At 39.2% G+C, this 13,455-nt stretch overlaps 1 protein-coding gene across 3 annotated transcripts; it reads left to right on the top strand.

Annotated features, from left to right (window-relative positions):
- Window positions 1-4,618: 4,618 nt before the first annotated feature.
- Window positions 4,619-13,341, top strand: lrp2bp (LRP2 binding protein). Of its 3 annotated transcripts, XM_053630566.1 has the most exons (9): window positions 4,629-4,654; window positions 4,741-4,849; window positions 5,479-5,579; window positions 5,785-5,898; window positions 6,850-6,983; window positions 7,076-7,181; window positions 8,600-8,823; window positions 10,598-10,763; window positions 11,571-13,341. In XM_053630566.1, exons 3-9 carry the CDS (start codon window positions 5,490-5,492, stop codon window positions 11,634-11,636), a joined length of 900 nt encoding a protein of 299 aa, XP_053486541.1. In that variant the 5' UTR covers window positions 4,629-4,654; window positions 4,741-4,849; window positions 5,479-5,489; the 3' UTR covers window positions 11,637-13,341. The 3 variants fall into 3 exon arrangements, with proteins under 3 accessions (XP_053486540.1, XP_053486538.1, XP_053486541.1); XM_053630565.1 differs by having other exon boundaries at window positions 4,619-4,849; window positions 5,482-5,579; XM_053630563.1 differs by having other exon boundaries at window positions 4,619-4,849.
- Window positions 13,342-13,455: the final 114 nt, after the last annotated feature.

The following is a 13,455-nucleotide window of genomic DNA, read 5'->3' as shown; positions in this document are numbered from 1 at the left end:
CAGCAACTTCTAGCAAGTACTGGTTGCTCCCTACATGTGACGACAATCTCCCAAATTATTCATATCTCTCGGCTATGGGGTAGGTTGGCAAGATGGAAGCCTTTGTTAACCAAGAATAAATGATACATCCAATCTCCCAAAACTATGTGGAATAACATGTTATGGTCTGATGAGACCAAAGTTTAACTTTTTGGCTAACACACCACAAAACAAATATTTTATTGCACAAAAACAAAGCACATCACCAAAAGAACACCATTCCCATATTGAAGCATGGTGGTGGCATCATACTTTTGGGACTATTTTTCTTCAGCAGGAACTGGGGCTTTAATCAGGGTGAAGGGAATAATGAATAGATCTTATTCATTTTTTTCATTATTCATTATTATTGTAAAACACTTACAATGAACAGGAATTTCACCTTTCATCTTGACAATGACCCAAAGCAACCCTCCAGATCAACAAAGAAATGGCTTCACCAAAACAAGATCAAGGGTTTGGAATGGCTGAGCCAGACCTCACTACAATCAATCTGACAGAGTTAGGGTGCTTTTGCAAGGAAGAATGGCAGAATAACTAAGTACAACCCCAATTCCGAAAGATTTGGGACAGTATGGAAAATGCAAAAACACATAATCCGAGTCATTTTTAAAATAATAATAATAATAATAATAATAATAATAATAATAAAACACCCTGTACTATATTAAAAAGACTAATACATTATTTGATGTTTTACTTTGTGCATTTAATTTTTTTTTTTCAAATGATCATTTAAAATCTGATGACTGCATCACATTCAAAAAAAGAGTATACAATATCATTATCAGAATATCATAGAAAACTTTATTTTTTCCCGTAATTTAAATCAAAAAGTGGAACTTTCATATATTCTAGATTCATTACACATGAGGTAAAATATTTCAAGCCTTTTTTTGTTTTAATCTGGATGATTATAGCTTACAGATCATGGAAATCAAAAATCCAGTATCTCAATATTACACCATGGCTGTTTTGTCCAGAAACTATTTGAAATGTTGACTTGTCGGACTACAAAACACGATTCCACTGTGCTACTCTCCATCTGATGAGACCGAGCCCAAAGAAGTGGGCGGCGCTTCTGGACAGTGTTGATGTATGGCTTCTGCTTTGCATAGTAAAGCATTAACTTGCGTCTGTGGATGCAGTGGCGAATGGTGTTGATGACAAAAGGTTGACCAAAGTATTCCAGAGGCCTTGTCAAGATCTCCATTACAGAAGCATGACGGTTTTTAAGACTAATGTCTGAGGGATAGGAGATCACATGCATTCAGAAGTGGTTTTCTGCCTTGCCCTTTACGCACCGAGATTTCACCAGATTCCTTAATTATATTCTGCACTGTAGAAAGTGAAAAGCCCAAAATCCCACCGATTTGTCTTTGGGGAATGTTATTCTCAAAGTGTTGGATTATCGTCTGATGCATATGTTGGTAGATTGGTAAACCTCAACCCATCCTTGCTTTTTCAGACTTTTTTTTTTTTTTTTTTTTTTTTTTTTTTTTTTTTAAGAGGCTCCTTATATACACTAGGATTAGATGATTGCCCCGCCTGTTTCACATCACCTTCATATTTCAACTTGTCACATCGCTATTAGTCCTAAATGGCCCCTTTTTGGAATGTTTTGCATGCATCAATTTCAAAATAAACGTTTATCTTCAAAATACTATGCAGTTGATTAGGTAAAACCATATACATTATCTTTATACATTTTTTGTTTAAATACAAGTCAAAGTACATTTACAAATCACTCCTGTTTTTTTAAGCATTTTCCATACTGTCCCAACTTTTTCAGAATTGGGGTTGTATTTTTCCTCATATGAATTCATACAGGTGCCAATAATTGTTTCACACCTATATTTAATGAAGATTTTTTTGATAAACCTGTTTTGTTTGCAGTTGTTTGGTTTCCATGAGAGCAGAATATTTGTGATTTTTAAAAAAAAAAGTTCAGAAGGTTCAACAAAACAATCACAGCCTTCTTTGCTCATATTTTTAAAAAAATAAAAATTATATACTGTATCTCAAAAGTGAGTACACTCCTCACATTTTTGTAAATATTTTATCTTTTCATGTGACAACGCTGAAGAAATGACATTTTGCTACAGTGTAAAGAAGTGAGTGTACAGCTTGTGTAATAGTGTAAATTTGCTGTCCCCTAAAAATAACTCAACACAGCCATTAATGTCTAAACCGCTGGCAACAAAAGTGAGTACACTCCTAAGTGTCCAAATTGGGCCCAAAGTGTCAATATTTTGTGTGGCCACTATTTCGTGTTCCAGCACTGCCTTAACCCTCTTGGGCATGGAGTTCACCAGAGCTTCACAGGTTGCCACTGGGGTCCTCTTCCACTCCTTCATGACAACATCACGGAGCTGGTGGATGTTAGAGACCTTATGCTCCTCCACCTTCCATTTGAGGATGCCCCACAGATGCTCAATAGGGTTTAGGTCTGGAGACATGCTTGGCCAGTCCATCACCTTCACCCTCAGCTTCTTTAGCAAGTCAGTGGTTGTCTTGGAGGGGTGTTTGGGGTCATTATCAGGCTGGAATACTGCATACTGATCATGCTCTGCTTCAGAATGTCATAGTACATGCTGGCAGTCATGGTTCCCTCAGTGAAAAGACGTATGAGTGCTGCCAGCATTGCAGTCTCTCTCTGTGCAGAAACTGCAGTCCACTTCAAAGACACTTTTGTAGATTCACACCAGATGGTGAAATGTAAGCAGAGAGTACTGTGCTGCACAGACCATGTTCATGAGTGATAGAAAATGTGCACGCACACAGGAAGGAACCAGTGAAAAAAGGGGGGGGGGGGGTTTAAAAGACCAAAAAAGAGGCTGATTGAGTCTTTGAAAGGATAAGCTCACTGAGAAAGGTATTTGCAAAAAAGCATGAATTAGAAAGTTACATTTGCTGTTAAATTAATTATGACAAATTAAGGGCCATATTCAGAATTGATACACTCTCCAAAATAATAGTACTAAACTGTACCTATCCTTGTTGCAAGGGTAGTGCTCTCAACCAAGGATACATCTTTTATACCTTTTAATATGCATCTTTCATCTGGAAACTTGGCTTGTGCTCCGACATGCATTGTTAACTGTCCCGCAGTTAACAATGCATGTCAGAGCACAAGCCAAGTTTCAAGCCAAGTTTCAAGCCAAGTCAGAGCAGAGCACAAGCCAAGTTTATAGACAGGTCTGTGCCTTTCCAAATCATGTCCAATCAACTGAATTTACCACAGGTGGTAATCAAGTTGTAGAAACATCTCAAGGTTGATCAGTGGGAACAGGATGCACCTGAGCTCAATTTTTAGTGTCATGGCAAAGGCTGTGAATACTTATGTACATGTGCTTTTTTGTTGTTGTTTTTAATTTTTAATAAATGTGCAAGATTTCAAACAAACTTTTCACATTGTCATTATGGGGTATTGTTTGTAGAATCTTGAGGAAAATAATGAATTTAATCCATTTTGGAATAAGGCTGTAACACAACAAAATGTGGAAAAAGTGAAGTGCTGTGAATATCTTCCAGATGCACTATATAGTGTACCTTTAAAAGTGATTTAAGGTACATAAATGAACCTTCATTAGTTTTTAGAGTAAGGCTTTAAAAGGTTTACCACTGAAGGTACCGCCACAGAAGTAGAGGTTTAAGGAAAACCGAGTAGCCACAGGAAACCAATACACTCTTGGGGAGAACAGTGAAACTCCACACTGACAGGAACCCATGCTCTGGATTGAATCAGGGACCCTTGACTTGTGAGGAAACCAAAATAATAAAAAGCACAAAGTTCCCATACGTGGGATTAATAGACGAACCGATAAGGAAACAAGCCTCTATTCATGAAAGAAAATTTGCACACACAAAAGGCAGGAAAAAAAAGAAGAAAAAACATTTAACACCAGAATAATTCTTAACCAAAACAACAACAACAACAACAACAACAAGTTGCTCACTTTAAAGGCAGCACTTCAATGGCGGTGATTTAGGCATACGGGAGTTCGTGAAACCGAAAGCTTTGAAACCGGCAGTCAGATTCCTTTACACTCGGAATTCTTTACAGACAGGAACACCCAACGATTTAAGCATACTGGTTCTCCGCAGAAGTATTAAAGAAAGGATCTCAAACCCGTGATGTGCCTCCGAACCCTCCAAGCTCCGCTCGCTCATTGATTCACATTGGCAGGATATTCCCAAAGTGTTCACCAGCCTCCTGAATCAATATCCACAAGGTTGTAATCTTGTGTAATCCACAGTAAGAGCAGTAGCATGGTCCGTGGCAAACGCACACCATCAATTCCGCCATTCCCATCTGGCTCTCATTTCCGTCTCTCGCTTCCTCTCACCTAGTCACCTGTTCTTTTTTATTGCTTCCGAAGACCACACCTTTCTCTTCATCTCTTTTTTTTTATTCCGTTAATTAAAACACCACGGAATGGAACGTACTCCGCCTCTGCGGATTGTTACTGTATCAGTAAGTAGTAGTAACCTGTCAGTATTCGTCTCTTAAACGGCCGTTGAACGCTGCATACAGTAGATCAGTGCCAGAGCGTCACCAACAACCGGTTGTCAAGGAGACAGTTGTATTCAGCGGTCAGCTTCTAAAGCAGGGGTAAGCGCAGATAATCATCAAGTTTATCCATTTCCGTCTACGTGTTAATGTCTCTAAGTGTCTCGGTGATGGATTCCTCCGACCAGACGGCTCACAAGATAAAAAACCTGCAGAAATTCAGAACAGGCCACATTCTCAACGCTGTCCTCACTGTTTATGCGAACCATGAGATATTCAAGTGCGACGGGAATTCAGGTAGCCTTGAGCTCAGCATTATCTACTTGACTGGCACTTGCATGAGCATTAAAATGTATATAGATTAATTTGGTTGATTGTTACATGCCGAAAGAGCTGACGTTAATCATTACGTGTAAAACAGGTGCATTTATTCTTCTTTTTTAGTGTAATTAAAGAAATGAACAAAGTCAACAATTGATCAGTCATGTGATATGAGTGCTTGACACTCAGAGGAAAAAAATATTACATAAAAGAGGGTTAATGACATCTTAGTGATTTCCACATGCACACACACAAAAGTACATATAACTGCTTGTGCATTCGTAGTATATGCTTACCTTGCAATTTAGTAATTAACGTTAGCTTAGCGTGTTTAATTCTAATGCTGTCCATCAGGAATGCTTGGGAAGACATGTCTTTATGTTAATATGGTTTCTCTAATCTATGCTGGAAATTAGGGCTGGGAGATAGATCAATACATATATTGATATAATATCGATATCATGATAAATTAAAAATTGTTAGCTAAACTATATATGATATACGCATCGTGTATCGTAAAAATGTCCTCAAGTATCGTGATATGATCTTTTTGTCATATCACCCAGCCCTACTGGAAATGATTAACATGTGAATGGATTTTAAAGCAGAACGCCTGATGGAGACGGCTGAGAAGCTGCTGAAGAGCAGGGCTGAGGCAGGAGACACACAGGCCAGCTTCTTGCTAGGACATCTCTATTATGAGGAGGTAATAATTCCACAGGTCTATATTTGTGAGACTCAGTGATTTTAGACAAAGACTAGCAGTGAGAGACTGCTCAGTGAGAGTATGGATTGCAGTAATGGCTTTTTAGAGCATTTGCTATTTCGAAGATAATTCGAAAATCCAATTACCAGCCTGTGCTCAACATCATGATTTATGTCAATTTATGATAATTAATTTTTTGCAACAGGGTCACTATACAGAAGCTGAGGCTGTATTTGATGGGATTAAGGATAGAGAACCTCAAGCTCTCTACCAGCTGGCTGTTATGTACTACGATGGACTTGTTACCACAGCCGACCCTGTGAGTTTTCTTTGAACGATGATGTCCCACAGGTTTCAGAAGTAGAGGGTTACAGTAACGTTAGTGGAATCATTCCTTAATCGTTACTACTGCCTGAATAATCCCATCATAACAACAGATCTCTGATCTCCTGAAATAGAATCATACTCTATCCTGTCCCTATTTGGCATTTAGGAAAATAATCAGTTACCTCCCCAATGCTTATTATTTATCTATAAAATTTCCCAATTATTATTACATTTATTTATTGATTAAAGAACCCTGTTACTATTTTTTAGTTTATAGTGAGATTTAATGTTGAGGAACGTCATGTGTGACAAGTTAGTTCCTGTTATCAATTACGACACTGCAGTGATAGACTGCCATTCCCTCACCAGCCTCTTTTTTTTCCTCTCTCATGAAGTTAAAATGACCAAAAAAAAAAACCCCACCCCTCAGTTTTTCATAATACTAAAAAACTGGAAAGCACAAAGTCTTCCTGGTGGAAAATGTAATGACTCTTACAAACACCACAGACTCCTTCCATAAATGTTAACCAAACATCTCCTTCACCATATCAATGATTACACATTGCGTTACAACACAGTTTTAACTCTGTTTATTATTAGGCTTAGATTATGTTGATTCCCTGTGAATTTGCTGTTATTATAGAAACAATCATATGTACATCAGTGGTCACCAACCATGTTCCTGGAGATCTACCTTCCTGAGGACTTTAACTCCAACCATAATTGTGCCCATCTAACCATCTAATCACTGCCTTAACAAGTCCTTGTTCAACTAAAACAGGTTAGATAGTGGTAGATTTTGGTAGGAGATGAATCCTGCAGGAAGGTATTTCTCAAGGAAGAGGTGTTGGTGACAACTGATGTACACTATTCCAGCCAGTAAAGAACCAAAATAAATCTGTTATGTATTCATTTCCTTCCTGCAATAACATGTCCCAAACAGAGCAAAGCAGTGGACTATATGAGAAGAGTGGCTGAATGTGACACCGGGAGTGTCAGATATGCAGCTTTGTACAACCTGGGCAGAGCCTATCTGCAGGGTTATGGAGTACAGGCCTCCAGAGAAGAGGCAGAGAAGTGAGTGCAATCAGAGCAGCTTCTGATGAATAATGAACAACACATCAATCAAGAAATCTTTAGTTCTGAGCAGGATCTCTCCATGACTGCAGGTACTGGCTCACTGCAGCAGACGATGGAAACCCCAATGCCAGCGTGGAAGCTCAGTCATCTCTCGGCTTGTTCTATTCCAGTCCTGAAATACGGGATCTCAAAAGGGTAGTGAAGCATTTGTTGACTAACAATTGTACTGTAAAAAAGTGAGCGTTTAGTTAAACATATTTTGTTGCACGAGTAAAAACAATTGATGAAGCTTTTCAGAAGTCAGATGATAGCACAAACCCAGTTACACTGATCAGCCATAACAAAACCACCTGCATAATATTGTTTAGGCCTCACAAGACCTCTGCAGGTGTACTGTGGTATCTGGCACCAAGACGGTAGCAGCAGATTTTGTAAAGTCCTGTAAGTTGCGAAGTGGGGCGTCCATGGATCACACTTGTTTGTCCAGCACATCCCACAGATGCTCGATCAGATTGCGATCTGGGGAATTTGGAGGCCAAGTCAACACCTTGAACGCTTTATCATGTTCCATCAATCCTGAACAATTTTTGCATTATCTATCTATATATCTATTATGTGCATTATCCTGCTGAAAGAGGCCACTGCCATTAGGGAAAACTGTTGGCATGTAGGGGTGTATTTGGTCTGCAACAATGTTTAGATAGGTGGTACGTGTCAAAGTAACATCCACATGAATGCCAGGACCCAAGGATTTCCAGCAGAACTTTGCCCAAAGCATCACACTTCCTCCGCCAGCTTACCTTCTTCCGATAGTGCATCACGGTGCCATCTCTTCCCCATGTAAGCGACCCCGGCCATCCACATGATGTAAAAGAAAACATGATTCACCAGACCAGGCCACCTTCTTCCATTACTCCATGGTGCAATTCTGATGCTCATGTGCCCATTGCAGGCACTTTTGGCAGTGGATAGGGGTCAGCATGGACACTCAGCCCCATACACAGCCGCATAGCTGAAAGCTGTGATGCACTGTGTGTTCTGACACCTTTCTATAATAGCCAGCATGAAGTTTTTCAGCAATTCGTGCTACAGTAGCTCTTCTGTGGGATCGGATCAGACCAGCTAGCCTTAGCTCCCCACGCGCATCATGATCATGTCGTCGGTTCACAGGTTGTCCTTCCTTGGACCACTTTTGTTAGGTATTAACCACTGCATACCAGGAACACCCCACAAGTTCTGCTGTTTTGGAGATGCTCTGACTCGGTCGTTTATCCATCACAATTTTGGCCCTTGACAAAGTCACTCAGATCCTTACCGTTGCCCATTTTCCAACACATCAACTTTGAGAACTGACTGTACAACTGCAGCCTAAAATCTCCTACCCCTTGACAGGTGCCAGTGAAACAAGATAATCAATGTTATTCACTTCACCTGTCAGTGGTTTTAAGGTTATGGCTGACTGGTGTACGTTGACCTTGTCTCCAGCAGACACTGGCTAAATTGGGATTCTGAAAATGGTTTCAACAAAGCAAGATTAAAATCAAAAGTGTGATAGAAACGGTTCTCTTTTGGTAAAATATATATAATAGTCTGATATTGTGTGTCTATCCTAGGCATTCTATTGGCACTCTGAGGCCTGTGGTAATGGCAGCCTGGAGTCCCAGGGGGCGCTGGGGATCATGTACCTATATGGATATGGTGTGTCTAAGAACCTGTTGGCTGCTTTTTACTGCCTCACGGAGGCTGCGGAGAGGGGTAACGTTTATGCCCAGGGTCACCTTGCAGCTTACTACTACCAGCGCAAACTCTACACCAGAGCAGCACTGTTGGCTAAGAGGTACCACTAGTAAATATTACAAGGACAAGTCATTAAGCAGGTGTAGAAACTTATTCAATTATGCTTGCATCATTAGTGAAGGACACCAGACAATGATACAGAGAGTAAATTGTTTCCATGCAAGTAAGATTCGTCATGAAATGTCTCAATAGAACACCTGATTCTTCACTTGGTTAAATTCAGAAGATAATTCTGACTCTAATAGTTAGTTACACAATTCATTATATTTGTATAATTATCATAAATATATTATTTGTATAATTTGTATTAATCGTCATCATTATTTGGTTTCCCCAAGTAAGAAATAAAAAACGATGGGGCATGCTGTTATAGGAAAATAATCAACCTCTTTGTGCTGTGATGGTGTGAGGGCCATTACCACCCCAAATTTTCACTCCTATTATAGCACTGTAAATTGCCGATGCGAACAATTTCTTACAGTATCTGTGATGCAAAGAATGACACATTGGTACCTTTTATCTATCTATTGTTACGTTTAGTGTCGTTAGCTCCTGCTAACACATTTCCTCACCAGTCTTTCACTTTTCTTGTCCTTGTAGAGGTTAATAAGATATAAAATTGTAGCTTTACCCCTGAATGTTACAAAGCACTGAAAGTGGAGACTTCTTCCAAAAATCTCCTCAAAGAACAATTCACCAGATCAACAATAACAGTTTTTAAATCAGTTTATGTGAAACATCCACCATATAAATCCCCGTGTTGTTACGACATAAGTTACTATGTGCCATATTATAACGTATACAACTGTTATATATGAGAACGAGCACATTATTAGACACGTCATTTGCCTGTCAGTGCTGCTGTGCAGACAATTAATCAACACCTTCTGATCAGATTTCAGAATTCAACAGTATTTTTAATAGTAAACCATATTAATGAACATGGCTAAAGTTAGCTAATTGGGTAGACCTTTATTGACATTGGAGCACTGAATCAAAAAACACATCCTTCATATTTCTGTGTGGGCGTAGTTGTCTACCTAATTTCTTAGTTAAAGTTAGTTTTAGCAGCAAAGATTACAAACATGTATGAACTTGAAGTAAAAATCCTTTCAGAAATTCTGTCTGGTTGGCATACATAAGCAATAAAGATTATGAACTTATCATATTAAAAATATGACTTGTAGTAATCCTGTCGGGTTAGCTAAGAATAGCTAGATGGCTAACAAAAGTTGTGAAAATGTGTGGAAAAAGTAAGTGGATAAATGAATGCTAATTACTTTGTCCATTCTACATGGAGATTTTCAATAACATTACCAGCTAAATACTGTATATACCCTCTGTGGTGGATGACTATATTGCAGTTGTTTGTTTAATTATTTATATATGTGGAGTTCTTTTTTTAACGTTTAGTCGTTAACACTAAATCTGCACAAATTAAGTTTTAATGGATTTAATGTACTGTGTCAAAGGAAAACTGGTTTAAAATGAAAAATTAGAAAAACTATACTGCTGAATAGGTTGGTCATCCAGATAAATTAGCATGATTTCACTATTAAGCAAAAGTAATCATGATACATCATTGAACCTAATCTTTTTTGTGTACATGCATGCTAGTGATATTCTTGCTCTACTTTATAATTGCCATATATCCATTAAATGAAACAAGAACTTAGCGAAAGCCTCTTATCTATAAATATATATGTTGGCTCATATGGAGAAGTAGTTATGGGTGCATACCTATGACAGAGCTTGATCAGATGGTGCTGGGAATTAAAGCGATTAAAGGAAGAATGAATGCTTCTACATTGCAGGGTGTGCAAGTATGAAGACGTTAGCGCTATAGCAAAGTTCACAGGCTGCGACCCTGAATACATTCGTAAAGGAATAGCCATAGGCCTGTTCCACTATGCCCGCTGCCTCCAGCTAGGCCGGGGACTCACACAGAACACAGAGAAAGCACTGCACTATTACACCAAGGTAAGGCCCTGAATATACACTTATCAGCCACAGCTCATTCATGCATTCATCCAATCATGCGGCGGCAGCACGGTGCCTAAAATCATGCAGATACGGGTCTATATGCTTCAGTTGATGTTCTCATTAAACTTCAAAATGGAGAAAAATGTCTCATCTCACTGACTTTGACCATGGCATGATTGTTAGTGCTAGAAGGTCTGATTTAAGTATTCCTGAAATGGTTGATCTCCTGGATGGTGCGAAAAACAAAAACATCCAGTGAACAACAGTTCTGCAGGCAGAAACGTCTCATTGGAGAGAGAGGTCAGACTGGTTTGAGCTGGCAGAAAGTCTACAAGAATTCAAATAAGCACTCTTTACAACCAAGGTGAGCAGAAAAGCATCTCAGAAAGCCAAACACATCAAACCTTGAGGCGGATGGACTACAACAGCAGAAAACCACATCTGTTTCCACTTCTGTTAGCCAAGAACAGAAATCTGAGACTACGGTAGGCACAGGCTTACTAAAACTGGATGTTTAAGGTGAACATTAACTCTTAACCTGTATCTGCATGACTTTAGGCATTGAGTGGCCAGATGACTGGCTGACTGGATAATTGCCTGAATTAGCTGGTGTCCAGGTATTCCTATTAAAGTGGCCAGTGAATGCATCTTCACGTATATAAACTCTGGACACCTAGACAGTTACATGGTCCCTGTGCTAATGAAGAATGTCACCAATATTGACAATACAGTACATATGGTGCCTCCTTTGGTGTGAGTGTAGTTCTTGGCAGTGATTGTTTTTCTCTCACATCTTACTTTCAGGCGGCCCTGATGAGCCCAGAAGTGTTTAAGGACCTCCAGATGGACCTCATTTATGGCAGAATGTAATATACAGTTATGTGAAAAAATAAGTACACCCCATTGGAAATCGTTGGCTTTTTTGTCATATTTGGACAAGCAAAGATTTGATCATCTTTGAAACAGTGCCTATTAATAAAGTTGATATATTTTAACAAAACCACAAGGAAAATGATCTTTTTCAATTATTTATTAAACAGAAATATCAATAGATATTCTTCTGTGGAAAAAAACAGTACACCCTTGGCCTCAGAAGCTAGTATTGCCCCCTTTAGCAGAAATAACTTCTTGTAGGCATTTTGCATAATTGTCCACAAGGCTTGCTGGAATTTCTGACCACTCGTCCATGCGATATTCTTTTAGGTGCAAGATGGTTGAGGGTTTTCTTGCATGTACTGCCCATTTCAAATCCCCCCACAACATTTCAGTGGGATTCAAATCCGGGCTTTGACTAGGTCATTCCATAACCCTCCATTTCTTCTTTTCGAGCCATTCATTGGTGGATTTGCTAGTGTGCTTGGGATCATTATCCTGTTGAAAGGTCCACTTTCGTTTCAACTTCCAGACAGATGGCCTCACATTATCTTCAAGCTCTCTTTGATATGATGTAGAATTCATAGTTGAAACAATGAATGTAAGCTGTCCAGTCCCTGAGGCAGTGAAGCAACCCCAAACCCGAACATTTCCACCACCGTGCTTCACAGTTGGTATGAGGTAAAGTTGGTATGCTTCTCCTGTAAAGCTGTCTTTGGTCTGCGCCAAACAACTCTATCTTTGATTCGTCTATCCAGAGCACATTATTCTGAAAGGCCTGGTCTTTGCTCATTGGCAAACTGTAGTCTTGCAAAGGACTGTAGTCTTTTTTTCCGGCAAGCTTCCCATGCAGGTCAAATTTTGGATTTGAAGGTGTGATAAATGTAGGAGTGTACTTACTTTTTCCATGTGACTGATCTGATTTTTGTTCATTTAAAATGTGAAAATTACTACAAAATTTCGATCTTATGTCGTGTGATCAAGTGCATCAACGTTAATAGGCACTGTTTCAAAGATCATCAAATGTTTGCTGGTTCAAATATGTCAAAAAAAGCCAATGATTTCCATGGGGTGTACTTATTTTTTCACACAACTGCATGCAAGCACTGTTGCCATAGTAAATTCCCCTGGTAAAGCCACCATGTTGGACAGTTCACCACACATTCAACTGTTGTCTGTTATAAAAGTGAAAGGCTAAGTTTTCTTATTAGCAGCATTCTGAAATCATTCTTCACTTTCTTTAATCACTACTGGGGGGTTTTCTGAGAAATGTTTACAGAAAGCATCTTATGTTACCTGGGGGAAAAAACAAACAAACTAAAGAACAACAACAACTTCATATGGTCATAAATCGTTCAGATAGGTTTGGTCTAATTTTCTGACTCAGTGCTAATTTTGAATGCACTTGGTTTAGTTCAGAGTTCAGGAATCTAATTTTGAAAATAATCAAACTACAGTACAACGCCAATTTGTCGATCTGCACTGCTGTAATAAAGGTTGAGAAGCAGTTATTATTCATTCATCCACTTTATCATGCTCAGCTTTATCCTGGTCAGGGTCAAAGTGGATCAGTGGCCTATCCCACGAACACCAGTCCATCACAGGGAACCATTCATACACTCATTCACAACCTAAATGCAATTTAGCACAGCCGCTCGACCTACTGACATTTTAGGAGGTAGGAGAGAAACAGAGAACCCACGTGGACAAGGTGGACCTTACGAAACTCCACACAGACGTTAACCCAGGAACAGTCTAGCAACCCTGGAGCTGTGAGTCTCTACCTGCTGCACCACCATGTCACCCAGGTTTATTC

The sequence above is a fragment of the Ictalurus furcatus genome, chromosome 8 (genome assembly GCF_023375685.1).
Source record: "Ictalurus furcatus strain D&B chromosome 8, Billie_1.0, whole genome shotgun sequence".
Lineage (NCBI taxonomy): Eukaryota > Metazoa > Chordata > Actinopteri > Siluriformes > Ictaluridae > Ictalurus > Ictalurus furcatus.
The sequence above is the reverse complement of the archived record's forward strand: the minus strand, read 5'-3'. Positions and strand labels throughout refer to the sequence as shown.